The sequence below is a fragment of the Scyliorhinus canicula genome, chromosome 15 (assembly GCF_902713615.1).
Source record: "Scyliorhinus canicula chromosome 15, sScyCan1.1, whole genome shotgun sequence".
In the NCBI taxonomy this organism is placed as follows: domain Eukaryota; kingdom Metazoa; phylum Chordata; class Chondrichthyes; order Carcharhiniformes; family Scyliorhinidae; genus Scyliorhinus; species Scyliorhinus canicula.
In genome coordinates, this window is record NC_052160.1 from 94,959,282 (window position 1) to 94,983,334 (window position 24,053).

At 50.0% G+C, this 24,053-nt stretch overlaps 1 protein-coding gene across 2 annotated transcripts in view; it reads right to left on the bottom strand.

Moving 5' to 3' along the window:
• LOC119978997 (DELTA-sagatoxin-Srs1a-like) overlaps positions 1 to 17,288 on the bottom strand; it is a 54,982-nt gene extending 37,694 nt beyond the window's left edge. Inside the window, exons 1-2 of one of the 2 annotated variants that reach the window (XM_038820971.1) lie at positions 17,198 to 17,288; positions 16,968 to 17,070 (exon numbers count right to left, since the gene is read on the bottom strand). In XM_038820971.1, coding sequence (XP_038676899.1) covers positions 16,968 to 17,068 — 101 coding nt within the window. In that variant the 5' untranslated portion in view covers positions 17,069 to 17,070; positions 17,198 to 17,288. Of the gene's footprint in view, positions 1 to 16,967; positions 17,071 to 17,166 lie in introns of both variants that reach the window. The other variant, XM_038820970.1, reaches the window with a different exon arrangement.
• Between the last annotated feature and the right edge of the window lie 6,765 nt (positions 17,289 to 24,053).

Genomic DNA, 24,053 nt, shown 5'->3' on the forward strand with positions numbered 1-24,053 from the left:
TATGTGGGAAAATATACGGACAGCTACTGGACAGAGCTCGAACACCACTGGACGAGACCAGACAAAAATGGGAGGACGAACTGGGGACAGAGGTAGGGCGGGGACTGAGCAGGACTAACTCCACCTACCTCTGCGCAAGGCTCAGCCTAATGCAGCTCAAAGTGGTGCACAGAGCGCACCTGACCAGAACCCGAATGAGCAGGTTCTTCCCAGAGGTGGAGGATAAATGTGAGCGGTGCCAGAGGGGCCCGGCCAACCACACCCACATGGTCTGGGCTTGTTCAGAGTTTACTGGAGGACACATTACAGGGGAAAGATTACTGGAGGGCAGATTACGGGGAGGGGGGAGATTACTGGCGACAGATTACTGGGGCCAGGTTACTGGAGGACAAATCACTGGAGGGCAGATTATTGGGGGAGCGATTACTGGAGGACTGATTACATAGAACGTAGAAAACATAGAAAAATACAGCACAGAACAGACCCTTTGGCCCACGATGTTGTGCCGAACTTTTGCCCTAGATTAAGAACAAATTAATCTACACCCCATCATTCTACCGTAATCCATGTACCTATCCATGTACCCATGTACCTTGAAGGTCCCTAATGTTTCCAACTCAACTACTTCCACAGGCAGTGCATTCCATGGCCCCACTACTCTCTGGGTAAAGAACCTACCTCTGACATCCCCCTATATCTTCCACTATTCACCTTAAATTTATGTCCCCTTGTAATGGTTTGTTCCACCCGGGGAAAAAGTCTCTGATGGTCTACTCTAATACGAGGACAGATTACTAGAAAACTGATTACTGCGGACATATTACTTGGGCCAGATTATTGGAGGGGTGATTATTGGGAACTCATTACTGGGGCGGAGATTACTGGAAACATTATTACTGTGGTCAGATTACTGAGGGACAGATTACTGGAAACATTTTTCCTGGGGACATATTACTGGAAGACAAAATACTGGAGACAGATTACTGGAAGACAGATTTAGGGGACAGATTACTGGAGGGTGGATTACTGGATGGGAGATTACAGAAGGACAGATTACTGGAGGAAAGATTACAAGAGGATAGACTACTGGAGGAGTGATTACTGGAGGGCAGAATACTGGGGACAGATTACTGGGGACAGATTACTGGAGGACAGATTTAGTGACAGATTACTGGAAGGTGTGTCATAATATACATCTATGTATATAACGGTGCACAGACAGGCAGCGATTGACACACAGGATGACCAGTAAACACACAGAACACAGCAGCCAATCACCAGACAGGACACAACCACTATAAAGCCAGAGGGCACCAGCTTTCCCGCTCTTTCGGGATCCAGCCTCTGGGATAGTCAGAGTTCGTGAACATTAGTCAAGGCACACAGCATGTGGCAGTCAGCAAGTCTGGTCAGGCTAGCCTCAGGTCTCCAGTCAAGTCAGCATAGTGTCAACCCACAGTCGGATATGTAAATAGTTAGCTGTTTAATAAAATCGTGTTGCATCTCATCGAGTGTTGGAAGTCTGTCTCTTGCTACACTGCATCAAGAGCAGTCCATCCAGACCCAGCCTACACAACACATCAAGGTGGATTACTGGATGGGAGATTACAGAAGGACAGATTACTAGAGGGAATATTACAGGACTGATTACTGGAGGACTGATTACTGGAGGACTGATTACTGGAGGACAGGTCACTGGAGGACAGATCACTGGAGGAGGGATTACTGGAGGACAGATTACTGTAGGAGGGATTACTGGAGGAATGATTACTGGAGGAGTGAATACTAGAGGAGGGATTACTGGAGGACTGATTACTGGAGGACTGATTACTGGAGGAGGGATCACTGGAGGAGGGATTACTGGAGGACTGATTACTGGAGGACAGATTACTGGAGGAGAGATTAATGGAAGACTGATTACTGGAGGAGGGATTACTGGAGGACTGATTACTGGAGGACAGGTCACTGGAGGACAGATTACTGGAGGACAGATCACTGGAGGACTGATTACTGGAGGACTGATTACTGGAGGACTGATTACTGGAGGACTGATTACTGGAGGAGAGATTACTGGAGGACTGATTACTGGAGGAGGGATTACTGGAGGACTGATTACTGGAGGAGAGATTACTGGAGGACTGATTACTGGAGGAGGGATTACTGGAGGACTGATTACTGGAGGACTGATTACTGGAGGACAGGTCACTGGAGGACAGATCACTGGAGGAGGGATTACTGGAGGACAGATTACTGTAGGAGGGATTACTGGAGGAATGATTACTGGAGGAGTGAATACTGGAGGACTGATTACTGGAGGACTGATTACTGGAGGAGGGATCACTGGAGGAGGGATTACTGGAGGACTGATTACTGGAGGACAGATTACTGGAGGAGAGATTAATGGAAGACTGATTACTGGAGGAGGGATTACTGGAGGACTGATTACTGGAGGACTGATTACTGGAGGACTGATTACTGGAGGACTGATTACTGGAGGACTGATTACTGGAGGACAGGTCACTGGAGGACTGATTACTGGAGGACAGGTCACTGGAGGACAGGTCACTGGAGGACAGATCACTGGAGGAGGGATTACTGGAGAAGGGATTACTGGAGGACAGATTACTGGAGGAGAGATTACTGGAGGACTGATTACTGGAGGAGGGATTACTGGAGGAGGGATTACTGGAGGACAGATTACTGGAGGAGAGATTACTGGAGGACTGATTACTGGAGGACAGATTACTGGAGGAGGGATTACTGGAGGACAGATTACTGGAGGAGAGATTAATGGAGGACTGATTACTGGAGGACAGGTCACTGGAGGACAGAATACTGGAGGACAGGTCACTGGAGGACAGATCACTCGAGGAGGGATTACTGGAGGAGGGATTACTGGAGGACTGATTACTGGAGGAGGTATTACTAGAGAATTGATTATTGGAGGAGGGATTACTGGAGGACTGATTACTGGAGGATGGATTACTGGAGGACTGTTTACTGGAGGAGGGATTACTGGAAGGTGATGTGTTATCTGAGTTGTTCTAACATCGACTGCAAATGGACGCAGTGAAACTAGAAACAGGCTTCCGACACAGGAGATGGTCCAACACTGTTTTATTGAACTTGCTGATTGCTGTACATGATCTGCTGTGGGTTGACACTCTATTAACCTAACTGATAATCTCCTATTGGATTGACCAGACTAGCTCTCTACCACATGGAGATGATGCTCACTGGCTTGTGCACTCTCACTATCTCAGTAGCTGTGTCCTGTGAGAGAGGGAGAGTCGTAATGCCCTGTGGGTTTTATAGTAGTGGTGTCCTGTCTGGTGATTGGTTGTTCTGTGTCGTGTGTGTTCATTGGTTATCCTGTGTGTCAATCACTGCCTGTCTGCATCTCATTATATACATGAGTGGATATTATGACAAAGGACAGATTATTGGAGGACTGATTACTGGAGACAGTTTACTGGAGGACAGGTTACTGGAGTGGAGATAACAGCAGGGCAAATTACAGGAGAGGAGATTCGTGGAGGACAGATTGCTGGAGTTGAGATTACAGGAGAGCAGATTACTGGAGATAGAATACTGGATACAGATTACTGCGGCACAGATTACTGGAGAACAAATTTAGGGGACAGATTCCTGGATGAAAGATTACTGAAGGACAGATTACTGAAGGACAGATTACTACGGACAGATTGCTGGAGGAGAGATTGCTGGAGGAGAGATTGCTGGAGGAGAGATTGCTGGAGGAGAGATTGCTGGGGTCAGATTACTGGAGGAGAGATTACTGGGGTCAGATTACTGTGGATAGATTACTGGAAATAGAATACTGGAGATAGAATACTGAGCGACAGATTACTGGATGGGAGATTGCTGGGGTCACATTACTGGGGACAGATTACTGGAGGAGTTACTACTAGGGACAGTTACTGGAGAACTGATTACTGGGGACAGATTACTGGAGTGGAGATCACTGGAGGACATATTACTGGAGGATAGATTACTGGAGGACAGATTATGGGGGAAAGATTACTGGAGGGAGGATTACTGGGGACAGATTAGTGGAGGATAGATTAATGGAGGAGTTATTAATGGGGGTTGTTGCTGGAGGACTGATTACTGGGGACAGATTGCTGGAGGAGAGATTACTGGTGTTAGATTACTTGGGACAGATTACTGGAGGGAAGATTACTGGAGTGGAGATCACTGGAGGCCAGATTACTGGAGGAGAGATTACTGGTGTTAGATTATTTGGGACAGATTACTGGAGGGCAGATTACTGGAGTGGAGATCACTGGAGGCCAGATTACTGGAGGTAAATTTACTGGGGACAGATTACTGGGGACAGATTACTGGAGGACAGATTTAAGGGGGAAGATTACTGGAGGACAGATTACTGGAGGACAGATTTAAGGGGAAGATTAAGGGCAGCACTTGCAGCATTGTGGATAGCACAATTGCTTCACAGCTCCAGGGTCCCAGGTTCGATTCCGGCTTGGGTCACTGTCTGTGCGGAGTCTGCAATCTTCCTCGTGTGTGCGTGGGTTTCCTCCAGGTGCTCTGGTTTCCTCCCACAGTCCAAAGATGTGCAGGTTAGGTGGATGGGCCATGATAGATTGCCCTTAGTGTCCAAAATTTCCCTTAGTGTTGGGTGGGGTTACTGGGTTATGGGATAGGGTGGAGGTGTTGACCTTGGGTAGGGTGCTCTTTCCAAGAGCCGGTGCAGACTCGATGGGCCGAATGGACTCCTTCTGCACTGTAAATTCTATGATAATCTATGATTACTGGAGGACAGACTACTGGAGGGCCGATTACTGGACACAGATTACTGGAGGACTGATTTTAGGGGGAAGATTACTGGACGGTCGATTACTGGAGGACAGTTTACTGGTTGCTGGAGGGCTGATTACTGGGGACATCACTGGAGGAGAGATTACTGGGGACATATTACTAGAGCCAATGTTATTGGGGACATATTGCTGGAGGACAGATTATTGGAGGACAGATAACTGGAGGGGGGGGAGATTACTGGAGGCCGGGACAGATTACTGGAGAGAAGATTACTGGATGAGAGATTACTGGAGGATGTATTATGGGGCCTGATTACTGGAGGACAGATAACTGGGGAATGATTAATGGGGACAGATTACTGAGCGACATTTTGCTGGTTACTGGGGGATAGATTACTGGAGGAGTTGTTATTGAGGATAGATTACTGCAGGACAGATTACTGGGAACGTAGTGATATCATGGTTGTCTTGTAATTCACCAACTGACCACCAGGAGTCTCACTAGTATACAAGTGAAATTTAGAGACAGGTGACCCCTCCGACTGGCTGGAGGAAGCTGAAGAAAGAGGTAGTTTGTGCATGATCATACTGTTATTTATCTGTTGTTTTGTACATAGTTTACCCACAGATAATGTTATTTAATTGTTTAAACCATTAGCTGGAAGTGCTCTTGTAATTTAAATCAGGCCATCTGACAAGAATATTACATGGTACCAGGTTTGGATAGTATTAAACCGTGAGAAAAAAACCAGCCGGCCACGAAGTCCACAGAGATTTGAAGATTCCGCAGACTACTGAATTAACAACATGGAGTAGTTGAGAGTCTCAGATTTCATGGTAACGTGGACAGCAATTGGCGTGCGATTAAACAACAATTTAATCTGTTTCTTACTGCAGTAAATTTAGAAAATCAATCGGATTTGCGTAAGATAGCGATGCTGCTAACAGTGGCAGGGCCCAAAGCAATTGCATTGTTTCAAATTTGTAAACGGTGAAGATAGTAAAAATTTTAACAAAGTCATTCAAAGATTTGACACACATCGCACTCCCAGAAAAAATGAAATTTTTGAACGCTATGTGTTTAGATCATGTTTACAGAAGGCAGGAGAGTCCATAGATTATTTCATCACTGATTTAAAGTTAAAAGCTAAAACCTGTAATTTTTCTGCGGTGGCATCTTCCATGATTCGTGACCGAATTATGTTTGGTGTAAATGAAAATAAGCTGAGGGAAAGGTTGCTGAGGGAATCGGAGCTGTCTTTGGAATAAACAGGGAAGAGTTGTCAGGCTCACGTGCTAGGAGCACAGCATTCTAAAATGTTTCTCAGTAATGGCGGTGTCTTCTTGGAGGACAACACTCCGGTTGCTGCCCTTTTTCCAAAAAGGCGGGAAACATCCGAATAAAGGCAGGAATGTGTTTTATTATGCTCTTGACATGGCATAAGCGGCTTTTTTGATGTGCCCTCTGATAAAGGAAGGTTCAGACGTGGATATAGCTTCAACACGTTTATTGAACAATTAACAATTCTCCTACTTGGATTCGACTCTACTGTTAATCCTTCTATAGCTACTCAGACTAACAAGCCAGTCTGCTACAATCCATGTGGTGGGTGTGATGTTCAATCAACCCTGCGTCTGTACTCACTGAGTGTCTCCACTGGAAAGAGGAAGATCATGTGTGCTGTGTCCTTTTTATATGGGTTGGTGTAATGCCCTCCTGTGGTGGTGTCACCTCTGTGTGTATCGTGAATGCCCATTGGTCGTGTCCTATCTTACTGGCCTATTGGTTGAATGTCTGTGTCATGTCTCTGGTGCTCCCTCTAGTGTCTAGCTAGTCTACGTGTATTTACATGAACCCCTTGTGTATTTACAGTGATGCATATCACCACAGAATGTTCCTGCAACTCCTTGGACTCCTCGGTCCCATTCTTATTGTACCTAAGGACTTGGATTCATTATTATGTGATCAATCCTGTGAAGAATTAGGTCTAGTGCAGTTGGTATACAGCATCCACAATGGATTGGATCAACACTCCAATAATTCTGAGAACATTATCAGCAAATTCAGTGATGTATTCACAGGTTTTGGTACATTACCGTTCACCTACAAGATACAACTCAAGAAGGATGCAAAACCAAGGCACACACCAAAATACAGGCACCTCTTTGGGATCACCTCAAAAAGGAGCTAGACTCCAAGATTTGTTGAAAGAAAAGCAATGGTGATATTCGCACATGCATGGATCCTACAAATCTTACAGAGAACGTCAAAAGAATATTAACAAATACGAAAGCATGATGAAATTACATCTGAGAAGGCTAGTGCACAATTCTTTACGAACTTTGATGCATCTCAAGGGTTCTGGCAACTAACGCTAGAGAAACAAAGTACAAAATACTGCACTTTTAATACGCCATTTGGGCGATACTGCTTTCTGAGAATGCCGCTTGGCATAATTTCAGCATCAGAAATGTTTCACCGTGCCATGGAGCACATAATCGAAGGCATCGAAGATTACATGTGCACGTGGATGATATCATCATTTGGGGCTCAACCACAGAAGAGCACAATACGAGTTTGCTTAAAGTTCGAACGAGCATCAGGAGAAATGGGCTGAAGCTCAACAAGCAAAAGTGCCAATTTGGAGTAACTGAAGTCACATTCCTGGATGACAAACTCTCATCGCATGGCATTGAAGCTGACAAGGACAAAATCCAAGCAATTCTCAACATGCCAAAACCACACAACAAGAACGCCATCTTAAGAGTGATGGGTATGATCAATTTTATGGGGAAATTCATTCCAAACTTGTCAGCAAAAACAACACATCTACGTGATCTCCTGCACAACATAACAGATTGCATTTAGACTGAGCAACATGAGCAAAAGTGGAAGAAGCTCAAGACTTCACTAACCACTACACCAGTTCTCACATTTTCTGACCTACCTAAGCAGGTTAAAGCGTCAACAGACGTGACCAAAGATGGTCTGGGAGCAGTTCTTCTGCAACTCGAGCGTGACAGTTGGAAACCAGTCGCCTATTTGTGTAATTAATTTAACAACTTCCATATCAATTGTAGGCACTACTGTTTCTGATCATATGTCTGTGACTGGGCCTCGCTCCAGAGCGCTGCTGCAATGTCCAAGTGGCTCTGGTACATGGCAGCTCTGTTATGGGCCTCGACCGCTGCCTGCACAGATTGCCCCAGGCCTTGGGTTGTTGACAAGCATCCAGCACCTGCAGGTGCAGTTGGAGGAGTCCAACAGCATGCAGGAGCAGGAGGTGGTGGAAACCATGCCCGCCACCCAGGCCAGCATTGCACAGGTGGCATCTGTGGTGGAGGCCATGGGGGTGAGAGTTTCAGCCGTGGGTCAACATGTTTCAAGTCACAGGAGCCCCAAGAGCAGAAAGGGAGTCCACTGACTTCGGCCACTCCCCCCCCCCCCCCCACCCCCCCTCTCCACTTCTCCACCTCTTCCTACATGCAATCTTGTTTCGTTTAGGCTCCAGTTCTAGTGTCCCCTCTGGAATTACTTTCTTTCCAGTTTGAGGAATTCTGCTAGGTCGGACAGCCAGTCCGCAGCCTTGGGTGTCACAGCCGATCTCCAGGCGAGCAAGACTCTCTGGCGATCGATCTAGGAGGCAAAGGCTGGGGCATCTGCCCTTCTCCCTGTAAATAGCTCTGGCTGCTCTGAAACCCCGAAGACTGCCACTAGTGGGCATGGTTCAAACATCACTCACACAATCCTGGACATGGCCTCAAATTAGCGATCCAGTATCTGGTCAGTCTAGGGCAAGACCAGAACTTGTGAGTGTGGTTGGCCGGGCATTCTTGGAACGTTTACTTTTGTTCTCCACCTCCGGAAAGAATCCACTAATGAGTGTTCTTGTCAGGTACGCCCTGTACACTACCTTCAGCTGCGTTAGGCTAAGCCCTGGGCATGAGGAGGTAGAGTTCTCCCTGTGCAGTACTTCGCTCCATAGTCTTCCCCCCCATCTCTGTGCCTAGCTTCTCCTCCCATTCTTGTCCACTGGTGACTGAACATCTTCCTATCATCGTCCATACATGTCAGCACAGTTACCGTCCGCTAATTCACCCGCAGTCAGGGGTCTGTGCAGTAGGAAGTGTCCTGGTAGTTGGGGGGATGCTGTTGTCTCCTTCAGGTGGAAGCTCCTTCGCTTCATTTATCGCTACTCCATCCCTTTCGGGAGCTGAGTTTGTCCATCAGTTCCCCCAGTGTCACTATCCTGCCGTCTATGTATAGGTCCCCTACCGCACAGCCCCAGTCCTGTCTCCACTGTTTGAAGGTGGCGTCTCTGGGGAGAATTTATGGTTCTTGCAGATGGGGGCCATGATGGGCATTGCTCCCAGTCCAAAGTGGTGCCTGAGCTGGTTCCACATTCTCAGTGTTGCCACAACCACTGGCAAGCGGGAATGGGAGCGGGGTCGTGACAGGGATGTTCCTGTGCAGGAGCTCTCTTCTGTTTTTACCCATTCCGCTCCTGGCTCTGCGACTCAACCCCATATCTTCTCTGTGGTGGCTGCCCAGTGGTAGAATTGTAGGTTTGGAACGGCCAGGCCTCCTTTGTTTCTCCTTCCTCGCAGTGCGATCTTATGAATCCTAGGGCTCTGCCCCCCCATCTCCCCCACACCCCACCCCGCACACAGATACCATGATCACTTTGTCTAGTTAGTGTAGAAGGCCTTGGGGATGAAAACCATGAGGGATCTGAATAAGCTGAGGAATTTGGGTAGTTACGTTCAGCTTGATCTCTCCCCGCCAGGGAGAGTGAGTGCGGGTCCCGTCTCTGTGGGTACCTCTTTACCTCCTCCATTAGACTCAACAGGTTCCATTTGTGAATCTGTGACCAGTTGTGGGCTATTTGGATCCCCAAGTTTTGGAATTTGGTTTGGGCCAGCTTGAACAGCCAGTTCCCCAGCTCTGATTTCGGCCCCTGCAGGGAATACCTTGCTCTTGCTCAGGTTGAGCTTGTAACCTGAGAAGGCTCCGAACTCCCTGAGGAGTTCCATTATTCCTCCCATGCTGGCTCGGGGGTTTGACACGTATAGGAGCGGGTCATCTGTGTAGAGTGATAGTCTGTGCTCTCTGTCTCCCCTCTGGATACCTCTCCACTCCTTCGCTCATCTGAGAGCGACGGCCAGTGACTCAGTTGCCAGGGCAAATAGCAATGGGGGACAAAGGGCATCCCCGGCTCGGGCCTTTGTGCAGCCGGAAGTATCCTGAGCTGGCGGTGGTCGTCCATAAAGTCGCCATGGGAACGCTGTACAATAGCTTCACCCACTTCAATACCTTCCACACCTTTATGAGGTACCTCCACTGGACACTGCCTGAGGCCTTCTCTGCGTCCAGGGGGTTGATCACGTCTGGTGTCTCCTCCCTGGGTGGGGGTCATGATTGCATTCAGCAGGCATCTGATGTTCGCCGTCAGTTGTCTGCCCTTGATAAAGTCCGTCTGCTCTTTCGCGACTACCTCTGGCACGCATCTCTCCAGTCACCTCGCCAGGGCATTTGACAGGAGTTTGGTGTCAGTGTTTAGGAATGAAATGGGTCTATATGCCTGATGTACCATCTATTGAACGCGAGACAAGTTGCTGAACAAAAGTATGGCTTTAATCTACTAGATGTTAGCCCTGCGGTCGATTACAGTAGAAGGACGACCGCCGGGCGTACTGGGTATTTATACCCCGCCCTTTTAACTCAACCTCTCGACCAATCGGGGAGCCGTCACATGACTGGTCTCAACCAACCGGTCGAGAGGCACATGACCGACCTGGGCCAATGGTAAGCCGGTGTTCTGCACCAATGGCAGGCAGCTTTGCTAATCATACCACCACATTGCCCCACACTCTGAAGGGTCTCTGTCTTTTTAGGGACCTGTAATATAGAGGTCTGTGCCAGCACAGACGGCAGGGTCCCCCTTAATAGCGACGCGCTAAACATCTACCGCCTGTGCGGGCCAGCGTTGCCGCAAACGTTTTGAAAAAGTCCACCGGGAATCTGTCCGAACTCGGTGCCTTCCCGGCCTGTGTGGAATTAATGCTCTCCTTGATTTCTCCCAGTTATAGAGGTGTTTTCATTCTTCCCCCGTAAGTGGCATAACCGTTGAAAATGGTCTCATCTTTCCGCCCCCCTCCGGGGGCTCGGAGGTGTACAGCTCCCATTAGTAAGTCACAAAGGCCTCATTAATCTTGTACGGTTCCATGACTAACCTGCCCTTTTTATCTTTCACCTGTGCTATCTCCTTCGAGACTGCCTGCTTCCTCAGTGGGCGGCCAGCAGGCGGCTGGTCTTGTCTCCATGCTCATAGATGGTCCCCCATGACTGGTAGTGTTGGAGTAATGCTTTCCCAGTGGAGAGCAGGTCAATTCCATATGTAATTTTTTCCCTCTCCATCAGTAGTTCCACAGTTGGGACCACAGCATACTGCCGATCCACCTCTAATATGAAGCCATCAGTCTTTGCCTAGCTGCTTTCTCCTCTTTGTCCCTGCTTGTCCTGTACACTATTATTTCCCCCCTTATCACTGTCTTCAGTGCTTCCCAGATGTGGAAGGTGAGACCTCCCCGCTCTGGTTTCAGGATACGTATTGCCGATGGTAAAACACGATGGGCGGGATTCTCCGACCCCCCGCTGGGTCGGAGAATTGCCGGGGCCGGCATCAATCCCGCCCCCGCCGTGTCCCAAATTCTCCGCCACCCGAGATTCGGCGGGGGTAGGAATTACGCCGCACCGGTCGGCGGGCCCCCCCACGGCGATTCTCCGGCCCGCAATGGGCCGAAGTCCGGCTGCTGACAAGCCTCTCCCGCCAGCGTGGTTTAAACCATCTACCTTACGGGCGGGATTGGCGGGGCGGGTGGGCTCCAGGGTCCTGGGGGGGGGGGGGGTGCGCGGGGCGATCTGACCCCAGGGGGTGCCCCCACGGTGGCCTGGCCCACGATCGGGGCCCACCGATCGGCGGGCGGGCCTGTGCCGTGGGGGCACATTTTTCTTCCGCCTTCGCCATGGTCTTCACCATGGTGGAGGCGGAAGAGACCCCCCCCCCCCCCCGCGCATGCGCCGGCATGACGTCAGCATACGCGGACGTACGCCGGCCGGCGAAGTCCTTAAGTCCTTTTGGCCCCGGCTGGCGTGGGGTCAAAGGCCGTTCACGCCAGCCGGTGGAGCGGGAACCACTCTGGTGTGGGCCTAGCCCCTCAATGTGAGGACTTGGCCCCTAAAGGTGCGGAGACTTCCGCACCTTTGGGGCGGCCCGACACCGGAGTGGTTCACGCCACTCCAACACGCCGGGACCCCTTGCCCAGCCGGGTAGGGGAGAATCCTGGCCCATAAGACCACAAGGCATAGGAGCAGAATTAGGCAACTCGGCCCGTCAATTCTGCTCCACCATTCAATCATGGTTGATATTTTTCTCATCTCCAGTCTCCTACCTTCTCCCCATAACCTCTGATCTTCTTATTAATCAAGAACCTATCTATCTCTGTCATAAAGGCACTCAGTATTTGGCCTTCACAGCCTTCAGTGGGAAAGAGTGCCACAGATTCCACAGTTCCACCAACCTCTGGCTGAAGAAATTTCTCCTCACCTCTGTTTTAAGCGATCGTCCTTTCAGTCTGAGGCTGTGCCCTCGGGTTCTAGTTTCTCCTACTAGTGGAAATATTCTCCCCATGTCCACTCTATCCAGGCCTCTCAGTATTGTGTAAGTTTGAATAAGATCCGCCCTCATCCTTCAAACGTGATCCCTGAGCCGCCACAAGCCTTGCAACTTCGATTTCGAGTGAGGTGATCTGGTCGCTCTAGATGGTTCCAGTTCCTGGCCTCCAATTGCCGCTCCATCCTCTCCAGGACCTCTTTGAAGGGGCCAACTCGATCACTGCGGCCACCTGCGCGGTTATACATGAGGTCCTCTTTGATGGTCCCCTTGGGTTTCAGGAGCTCCTGAGTTAGGAGCTCCATCCAATGCTCTGTTGGTGGATGGACTGGCCTTTGTGATGGTACTCCCTCTTGATCCACCAATGTCCTGCTCCGCTTCACTCATCATGTCCGTAGTCTGGGGTTTCCTCTCCTGGCTCTTACTGTCTTTGCAGCTTCTCTGCTCACTTGAGGGCATTTCCTCAGGTGAGAGTTCGTTCTGGGGTGGGGGTGGGTTTTTTTTTGGGCTTAGTGGTCGATTTCCAAGTTCAAAGGACATTAATTGAAGATTCTCAAGGAGAGGGACCTTTTGTTCAGCACATCGCCACCACCGTAAGTCTCAATCTTGTCATAATATACATCCAGGTATATGATGGTGCACAGACAGTCAGTGATTGACACACAGGATGACCAGTGAACACACAGAACCCAGCAGCCAACCACCAGACAGGACACAACCACTATAAAGCCAGAGGACACCAGTTTTCCCGCTCTCTTGGGATCCAGCCTCTGAGACAGTCAGAGCCGTGAGCAGCAACTAGAACAAACACCATGTGGTAGTAAGATAGTCTGGTCAGGTTAGCCTCAGGTCTCCAGTCAAGTCAGCATAATGTCAACCCACAGTTAAAGTATGTATTATAGTTAAGTGTTCAATAAAATCGAGTTGCATTTCTTCAAGTGTTGGAAGCCTGTCTCTCTCACTGCTGCAGTAAATGCAGTCCTCGCAGACACAGCTTACCCAACACACCATGGTACCAGTGAGTTATGCTCACGTTTGACGGATCTACCTTGAGATAATCTGCCTTTGGCCAGCGATCAGCCATCCGGTAACATGGACAGCGTCTGCCCTCCCCCGCAGCTCCGCATCGCCGGCAACCTCGGTGCAAACTGGAAGATTTTCAAGCAGAAGTTCCAGCTATATCTTGAAGCCACCGACCGCGAGGCCACATCGGATGCCAGGAAGATCGCTCTCTTCCTTTCTACAGCCGGGTACCATGCTATCCACATCTTCAACTCCCTCACCTTTGCTGAAGGCGAGGACAAGACAAAGTTTTTACCCAACACATTAAATCTCACAGCACTTGATCTGATAGTGACAGCCACCAGCTCAGACCCTGGCACTGCACACATCTTGTAAGCAAACGGAGAGTTAGATTGGCTCATGGTGAGTCATCGGGGCTTGGGTTGGCTGCAGTCAGGCCGGCCGGGGGCGGGGGGGGGGGGGGGGGGGAATGGTTCAATTGTCATTCACAGGATGGTGATGCCACAAGCTTTGTCAGAGTCAATTGAGGACCTCAATGGGGCGACACGCAGGCGATTGCTGATAGGGAGGGATGCAAACCAAGATGCTGAGTGCATTGGCTGTCATTAGGGAGAGTGGAGGAGACTGGTCCAAGTTAGCAGATGGCATGATGCAGAACCGGCCCTCTCTGCTCTATCTCCCTGTTATGTTGCGGACTGAAAGATACAGCGCTGCTTCACCCAGACTTCTTGTGGCCTTATTCTTTGCTTTCCTTATGAGGATGCAGCAACGCTCTGGCCAATCCAGGAACTCACACCAACATCTCAATTAACACTTCAGAGCACTTTGAGATACTGCAAAGCGCAAGTTTTTAAAGTGACCTGCAATTTGGGTGGCTAGCCCCGAAAGGAAAGCTGGTGCAGGGCCCATTGGTGCTTGTCGTATGCACGAATCGTGGCCGAGACCGGTGTGTCCGAAACTAGGGTACCCTTGGCACCACGTCAGCCTGTCGGGCTGTGTGACATTCAGCATGGTGCTACCCTAGAGACCTCTGATGTGCACAGAGGGTGTAATGTGTACACTGTGGAGGAAATACTTGCACCACGGTGCATCCCTGGGAAATGTTGTTCATCTTCTGTGGCACCAGCAAAGATGAAATTTGCATCCATTCAATGTTTCTGTGTTAATTCGCTGTTGTAGCTCAATGAAATGAAATGAAATGAAAATCGCTTATTGTCACGAGTAGGCTTCAATGAAGTTACTGTGAAAAGCCCCTAGTCGCCACATTCCGGCGCCTGTCCGGGGAGGCTGGTACGGGAATCGAACCGTGCTGCTGGCCTGCTTGGTCTGCTTTAAAAGCCAGCGATTTAGCTCAGTGAGCTAAACCAGTCCCAATGTAGAACTGATTCAAGGAGACAAAAGCACAGCTCCTAGCTCTTTGCTGATGAGAGCAGGGAAGCACCAGGAACGCTATCTCTGTGCTTGTGACTCAGGATTATTAACGCAAGTCACTATCAAGCAGCTTGTGCTCAAATCTTTGTGTGTGTGTGTGTGTGTGTGTGCGCGTGTAGGTTAAATGAGAGCAGACTCAGATTCTGTGTGATGCCCCCGAGAAGAGCACTTTGTCGCTCACTGACTACAGACTCAGAAGTGAGTGGTCTAAGATATGGCGGGACCGACTGCAGCATGACTCAGCACCTCAGAAGATACAGGGTGGAATTTTATGGCCAGAAAATACAGCGAGCCCTTAAAAACCCCATTGGCTTCGGCGGGGCTGAAAGATCCCGCTGGCGCAAGGGGGTGAGGCTTTCCTCCAATTTTTATTCTCTTACACTAATGCAAAGTGAAAATCGCCATTGTCGCTGAAGACCACAGGCTCCTTCCCCCTTTTGAAGTGAAGCTGACTGCTGTGATTTAACCTAAGGGTCACCACACCTCAGACAAGGGGTAAGGTTGAGAAGACAGGGCCTTCATGAACAACCTCATCCAATATGGGAATTGTGGTAGTCACCACTGTTGTATATATTAGGTGATTTATGGTAAGGCCCTGTACTACAGGTACGGGGGTAGCCCCTGCCTGCCGGCTCCACCAGTAGGTGGAGTATAAATATGTGTGCTCCCCATACAGCAGCCATTTTGCCAGCTGCTGTCGGAGGCCACACATCTTAGTGTAATAAAGCCTTGATTGCATCCAACTCTCATCTTTGTTCAATTGATCGTGCATCAGGAATTGAAACCATACTGTTGGTGTCACTCCGCATCGTGGACCAGCCATCCAGCCAACTGAGTTAACTGACCCTCACTATGCCAATGAACTAGCAATATTAACACAGTATTTAATCATGTCCTGCTCTATTGGATTCCCCCATCTCATACCAACCCCCAGCTGTGATACCGAGTCCCAGGCAATAGTTAGACACTAAGAAGTGAGTGAGAGAAGTCCCATTTGATCTGGTGACTTCAAAATCAACAACAACAATTATTTGAATTTAAACAGCTCTTCACCCTATCCCCGTAACCCACCCAACCTTTTTGGACACTAAGGGAAATTTAGCATCGCAAATCCACCTAACCTGCACATCTTAGGAAACCCACGCAGACACGGGGAGAACGTGCAGGCTCCGCACAGGCAGTGACCCAAGCCGGGAATCGAACCTGGGACCCTGGAGCTGTGAAGCAACTGTGCTAACCACTGTGCTACCGTGCTGCCCTATCAGACAAACTTCGACAGCCAGTCACTCAGAGATATTAGGACGGCTAACCAAAAACGTGGTCAAAGAGATATTTAAAGGAGCGACATAAAGGAAGAGTGGTGGAAATGTTTTGGCAGGAATTGCAGAGCTCAGGGTGTAGGCAGCTGGAAGTACAGCTGCCAATGTTGGAACAATGAAAATTTGGAATGCCAAAGAGGTCAGAATTGGAAAAATGTGGATATGTCAGAGGTTTGTGGAGGTGGCGTTGATTACAGAGGTGGGGAGGATTGAGGCCACGAGGGGATCTGAAATCACCAATGAGCATTATAACAGTTGCCAGACCAGGAGCCAATGTAAGTCAGTGAGCACTGCGGCGACGGGTGAGTGGGACTTGGAGTGAGTTGAGCAACTGGCAGCAGAGCTTTGGATGAGGTGAAATTCACGGAAGGCGGTCAATGGAGGAAAAGTGAGGCGAGTACAGAAATAATGGACTCTGGAGGTAACAAAGATGGATGAGGCTTTCAGCGGCAGTGGAGCTGAGACAGGGTGAGTAATGTTACAGAGATGGAATGAGATGGTCTGCTGCCTTTACATCTGCAAATGCATTGCTAAGCTGGGTGCCTGTATCTGCTGACAGTCGGGTACCATGACCTCCCACTCAGCGGCACATACCATTTATGGTGCAGCATTCGGAAAGTGCCACCAGCCTTTCCAATAAAATTAAAACAAAATACTTCCAACATTTAAATGCTATCATGCGAATGACCAGAGAGAGGAGTGTACTATCTTTAAATACTCACGCAGCATCTGTCAGAACTTTACTTTTGCTATTGTTCTGGATCAGAATTTCTACAGTCCTCTCAGAAACATGCTTTGCCCGGCCATAATCAGGCGATGACATCCCTGTAATACAGGTCACAGGAGAGTTATTCAACTCAATGAATCAACAAATAAAAACGACGTTAGAAACAACCAAAAGTAAGTATGTGTTTAACATACTCAAAAATGACACGCCTGCTGTCAGAGGTACCTTGCTCGTTTAGTTTGCTGTGTACATCATCTTCACTATTTCTGAGCTTGGCTTAAATAGAAGCAGTGGAAGGAGCAAAAGGACATTAAATTCTTCTCTCTGCCAAGCTGATAAAAACAGGAACTCCCATTGAGTGTTGATTCTCACAAAAATGTATCGAATTTCTCCCTAAGTTTGGCTCCTAACAAGGTAGTGCAGGGCCCAGGATCTCAATGTGTTCTCGATTGATGCAGAACATGGAGAACTTGTTTCGTTACAAGCTCTACGGATCAGTCATTTCAACTGGAACAAAATGAAACAATAGAGGAAATTATCATTTTCTTTGTCGCAAAATATTCTTTATTCGTGAAATATCTGAAGGAGAAATTGCAAAACATTTCAAAATTGTCATGACCAGAAAGTGCAATGACATTCACATTTTCACCAGGGATCAAGATGTACTCTGAGGTGTTTTACTTCAGTCATGAGAACATTACAAATATTTCAATATTTGCTAAGGGCCGTACTCAGGCTTGGGGAGGTCACCCAAGGGCAATGGCAAAACGCCACTGTGTAATACCTTTCGTCCAATGTACACCGAGGAGCTGGTAACCGTGCTAACTCCTCGTGCTGTGTGCTTAACCCTAACTGTTTGTAACTGTAATCAAACACCACAGAGTGTAGCATGACTGATGTATGTAGTTTGAACAGAATGGTACAATGGAGGAAAGTGCAATGTTTCAGCAGAGCTCTGAGGCCGGCCGGTGAAGGACAGCCTTGACAAAACATTACATTCAATGGTGAGAGAGAGTTTCGTTCTCTTCATGATAGAACTGCTAATAATGGACAAATTCCAGGTATGAGGGAAACCTGCACATGAGGCAATATCTCCTGAAGTCATGGATTAACATACCAGAAAATTCGAGGTCCTTGAGTCCATTATGCTTGTGTGGACTTTTTGAAACTTTCCCTCCTGCTATTTCCCCACTAGCCTGCAAATTTGCCCCTTCACGTATCTTTCCTGTTGAAAGTTACTATTCAATTTGCTTGCAAAAGCCTCAGGGGTTTCTGACTGCACTGCTAACCCACCCAGGAAGGACGGAAACAAGTGGTAACAAGTCAGGATACCAGCCTGGCCTTACCTTCTGCACTTTTCCCGGTGCCACTGTCCCTGAAACTACTTTCATCAGCCGGGGAAAACCTCTGTCCTCTGCTTCTATTTTATTTACAGTAAGAAGTCTGACAACATCAGGTTAAAGTCCAACAGGTTTGTTTCAAACACGAGCTGTCGGAGCACTGCTCCTTCCTCAGGTGAATGTTATTTTCTTTTATTTAGTCATGGGTCCCGTGTGCTTCAGCCTCCTCAGCCTATCCTGCCACCTTCAAAGATTTGTGTACATGCACTCCCTCGTCTGTTTGTCAGGACTGGAACATCCCAGCCTCTGTTTCAGCAACCACTTTAAAATGGTACCAGTTAGCCTATAAAGTCTCTGATCATTTTCCCCACCAACAAGGCAGCTCTTCACACTCCTCTGAAAAAAAAACATTCATACAGGTGAAAGCAGCATGCTGCACCTCTCCCAAGGACTGCAGGGAATAGTGAAATGGTGCGAATACATCCTCCTTCTGTGTGTCAGCTGAACTCTCCATTGCATTGCTCCATCCCGTTTTTTACTCATGTTCTCACTTCCCAACTTGTCTAGGTGTAACATTCCTTCAGGGACTATGTTGGATAGCCCCCAGAAGAAGGGGTGAAGAACGTGATGTGCGATCATCCCGCCGAAATGCAGGGAGCATGCCAAGTTCGTGCCACCTGCTCATTAGAGTGGCATGTTTACTTGGGAAGTTTCCATTGTGAATATGGACCATCACACCCATAGGCCAGTCCCTCACCTGAAGGGGCTGTGCCATTCCAAGAAGAAGTGCATCAGAGCAATTTTTATTGGTGATGTACCATCAATTCGACTCAAGACACAATTAGGATCCGAACTGTGGCTTTAATCAGCTAGTTGTTAGCCCGGTGGTCGACTACAGAGAATGGCCAACCGCCGAGAGCTCTGGGTACTTATACCCCGCCTCGGAGGCGGGGCCTACTTGCCTCTCGACCAATTGGAGAGCAGTCACATGACTAGTCCCAACCAATCGGACGAGAGGCACATGACCAGCCAGAGCCAATGGGGCGCCAGTGCTCTGCACCAATGGCAGTGCTCATATCCATACCACCACAATTGGTATCTACACTTGAACCAGAAACATGCACCCTGCAAGGCAGTTTGAAGAGGTGAGGTCTCCACTCAGCAACCTGATAGACCACTGACTCGCCAATGATTCAATCGGGGCGCCAACCTTAGACCATAGAACAGTACAGCACAGAACAGGCCCTTCGGCCCTCGCTGTTGTGCCGAGCAATGATCACCCTACCCAAACCCACGTATCCACCCTATACCCGTAACCCAACAACCTCCCCCCTTTACATGCAACCTGGTGATCGGAGGCCTTGTATAATATTATCAACAGAATTGCTTTATCATCACAACCTGCTTTAATGACTCAGAGGAGGCTGGTAATAAAATGAACATCAATTTATTTACACTATTTACAAAGGTCTGCAGAATGCAGCATTTCACTTCCAGTACAGTCCTTACTGGGAGGACTAACCACTCCAGGCCCTGTTTTGGGCCTACTTTGATATTAGCTCATAATGAACCCCAGGTGTTTGGCCTCCGACCCCTATCTGGGAAGCTCGTACTCCGTGAGTCCCAAGGGGAGATCATAGAACATACAGTGCAGAAGGGGTCTGGAGAAGGAGACAATCGAGTCTGCACCGACCCACTTAAGCCCTCACTTCCACCCTATCCCTGTAACTCAATAACCCCTCCTAACCTTTTTTGGACACAAAGAGCAATTTAGCATGGCCAATCCACATAACCTGCACATCTTTGGACTGTGGAAGGAAACCGGAGCACCCGGAGGAAACCCACGCAGACGCGGAGAGAACGTGCAGATGTCGCACAGACAATGATCCAGCGTGGAATCGAACCTGGGACCCTGGCGCTGTGAAGCCACAGCTGCTAGCCACTTGTGCTACTGTGCTGCCCATAATCAATGATAGTTTGCCCGTATCAGGGTTACGCCTCTCCAAGTGGAGATTAATTCTGCCCCCACAATTTTTTTCAATAATTTCCTTACTACTGATGTTAGACTCACTGGCCTATAATTACCTGTTTTTCCCTACTTCCCTTCTGAATAGTGGAACCACATTAGTTGTCCTCCAGTCCACTGGCACCTCTCCTGTGGCCAGAGAGGGTTTGAAATCTTCAATGGTAAAATAAATGAATGATAGTAAATTGACAGTCATTTGTTAATGAGGTATGTTGATATCCAATATTTCAATTTCATCTGCTGGATTCACATGTAGAATATTTTAAAAGGGAATATCAACTGTTGAAACATCTTTATGCTGATTTCAGCTTCTCCTTATTGGGTCAATCACCAGAGACCCTGGAGCTCACACCAGCACTGCTTTGTCCTGCTGTGGATTCTCCTGTGTAACTCTCTCCAGCAGGGTTAGTTGTTAGATCCTGGCCTGTTTGTGTCTGTGGCCCTCTCTCCCTTATTATGGAATGATCCTTTTCAAATTCTTCAGTCCTGTTGCTTGCTTGCAGTTACAAAATGGAGGAATCTCTCTCCAGTGATTTCATGACCAGAGCACGTGACGTCATGTACGGGGCATGCACTCTGCCGGCGCTTCTGGCAGGAAAACTCCATAGATATTTTTTAAAAACCTTCTCCTGGGACAGCACACTGACATCTGGTTGAGGCGGTCTGCTCCGCTGAGCTCCGGGCCTGCGCACTGCTAAATCCGGCTGAGGGGGCATGCGTGTGCGGGACGGCCGGTACTCGTGAAAGCCGGTCATGACTGGCATTTTAGGAAACTGGTTGCGGTCATTGGGGACTTCTTCTCGCAATCGGGAACGCCGTGACCGATCACTCCGTGACCCTCCCAACACCTGTGCCACGCACAACATCAGTGCCAGATGAAACTCCATTAACCTCTCAGGGCGGCCAGTGTGAGTTGGCTGCTCCGTGCCCCTGGCACTAATCCCCCCCCCCCTCCCGTAACCCAGCCCCTCCTCCCCGGAGTCAACCGAACCCCCACCCTGCCCCACATCCCAGCATCCATACCAGCCGCCGTGGCCGGGTGCCCAGACCACTGAGGCCAACATCCACCCAACCCTGGGTTGCAAGCGTCGGACTGTCAAATGGTGCCATTGTATCCCACCCACACAGGAGAAGGCTGCGCACAATCTCTGGGAGCCGGAGAAAACCAGAGGGGGACACCAGAACTGCGGCCCCTCACCATTCCCGAGCAGAGGGCACCAGCGGCCTGGAGGAATGGGAGGTCGCCGAGGTGGAACTTAGCGGCGGACGAGGAAGTGAGACCCCACTTAGTTGTGGATCCCCATGACATATGTGTGGACCCCCCCCCCCCCCCACACGCCTCTCACCCCCCCCCACACACTCCTCTCACCCCCCCCACACTCCTCTCACCCCTCACCCCCTCCAACCCACACCCCCCACTCCCCTCAGCCTGCACCCCTCACCCCACACTCCCTGCATCCCTGCACCCTGCACCCTCCTCACCCCCCCTTTAAGCCCACCCCTCCCCCTGGCATGCTGTCTAATCATACATGTAGTCATGTGTCTTACAGGACCTGTCGGAGATGGAGTCGGTCCATCCGGCCCGCCCCCCAGCCAGTGCCAGATCCCCCCCAGAGCTGAGCACTGACGAGGACGAACACCAGCCCTCCGCCCAAGAATCAGGACACCCCGGAGCTCCGGTTGGAGGATGACACTGACTTTCCAACACAGCTGTCTCCTACACCCTCACCATCCCAGCGACACTCACCTTGGTTGGTCACATTAATGAAGAGCTCCTGGGACACTATCTGGTGCGCACCCCACATCGCAACCGGAACAGCAGATGAGGGTAGGAGCATCTGAGGGGCAGGACGGTCGGGGGGCAGGTCAGCCCCAGGAACCAGATGGGTCCCGGGTTTCTGGAACACCCAGTCCCAGCCATAGTGAGGATGTAGTCAGAGAGCCAGGGACCACAGGAAGGGGTCACGGTGGGCACCCAGCACCTGGAGGTGCAGGTGGAGGAGTCATTCCGTGTGTAGGAACAGGGTGTGGTGCTGGTCATGCGTGCCACCCAGGCTGACACCGCATGGGTGGAGGCATTGGAGGCGACTGTTTCGGCTGTGGATCCAAGGCCTGAGGCATTCTGTGCAGGCGATGGCCGAGGCCCAAGGCCCAGGACAGGGCTGCCCTCTCACAGGCAGCCATGTGCCAGAGCCACCTGGACATTGCAGCAGCGCTCCTTAGCATGGCAGTCACAGCAGGCCTTGGCTGGGAATGTCGACGGCATTGCCCAGGCGCTGGCCGGCGTTGTGCAGACACTGGGCGCGGTGGCCCAGGCCCAGAGGGAGGTTGCCCAAACCCAGAGGGAGCTAGCCCAGTCACTGGCTGATGTAGCACAGACTCAAAGGGTGTGGCACAGTTGCAGCGTGATGTGGTGCAGTCCCAGATGGAGATGGTCAACTCCCTGTGATCCTGAGGGGGAGGGGGGGGGGTGCAGTGCAGGCCGGTGGGAGGACCGTGCTCCCCCTCCGTGCACTGACCGTCCCCAGCACCCCCACACCAGGGATTCAATGGGACCATGTGATGGACTGGTCAGCTCGCTATCATGGGCATGAGTCAGAACGGGCTGTCATCATCCTCCATACCATGGACCAGACCCACTGTCACTGCGAACTCAGGACCCCAGCTCGTAGCGCTGCAGATAGATATAACGGGTGGCTTGGCGGTATGGGAAGTGAGGGGGTGTGGGTCAGGACAGAGGTATGGGGAAGAATAGGGTGTCAGGCCCACGAATTATACGCCTACTGTACTTTAACCCCGCACAGCGAACAACGCATTTACGTGATTTTTGGGGTGCCGGAACATCCCGATTTGGCGTCAAATCGGCGCCTACCACGGTTTTGGCGTCAGAAGTTATTCTCCGCCCAATTGCGTTTGGCATGCGGACAATCTCGCCCTAAGTGTTGAAGCCAGCGTAGAATTCGTGGACTTGCACAACAGAAAAACTAGCGCCACACCTGGAGCGATTCCCCTACTGTTAAGGGGCTAGCACCGGTGCCGCATGTAACACAATCGATTCCAATGAGAAATGATGCACGATTCAACAGGTTAGTGATTGACATTCGGGAGGCTGACAAGCTGCAGCCGCTCATGCACATTACACTCCCCACACACACTTATCCCCGCCAAAAAGGTGGCACTGGTTGTGCTGGAGAACACCCATATAGCTGATGGATTGGCTGGGGCCAGAGGGCACCTTGGGGAGAGTTCCCTGGGGGGGACACCTGTATGACCCCTGGCACTAAGTTAAAAGTGGGCTGTTAGCGGTGTGCGCAGCTGCATGGCTGCCTTGCCAGCTGCAGCAATGATGTTCCATGACCGTCCACCCCAACAACACAGCCTACCTCCTGGCCAGCCCCTGCTCCTCCCCATGGCCCTGGCAGAAGCCCCAAGGCCAGCGACATAGATGACAGCACACTATGACGATGTTGGACACTTTCGTACCCTCTCTCTCTCCCTCAGCGGCCACCACGCCGGTTTTGCGATTTTTAAAAGCACGAGTGAACTCGACCCATCGGAGGCGGAGAATTGCGGATGCCCTGGGGAATACCGGGTCGGGCCCACTAATGATATGCAAACGGTGTCTAATGTACATGTGTTCTGGAATGCATTGATGCCGCTGTCGAGGTGACGGAAAATTGCGATTGGGGCCAAATCACGCCTGCCGCGATTTTGG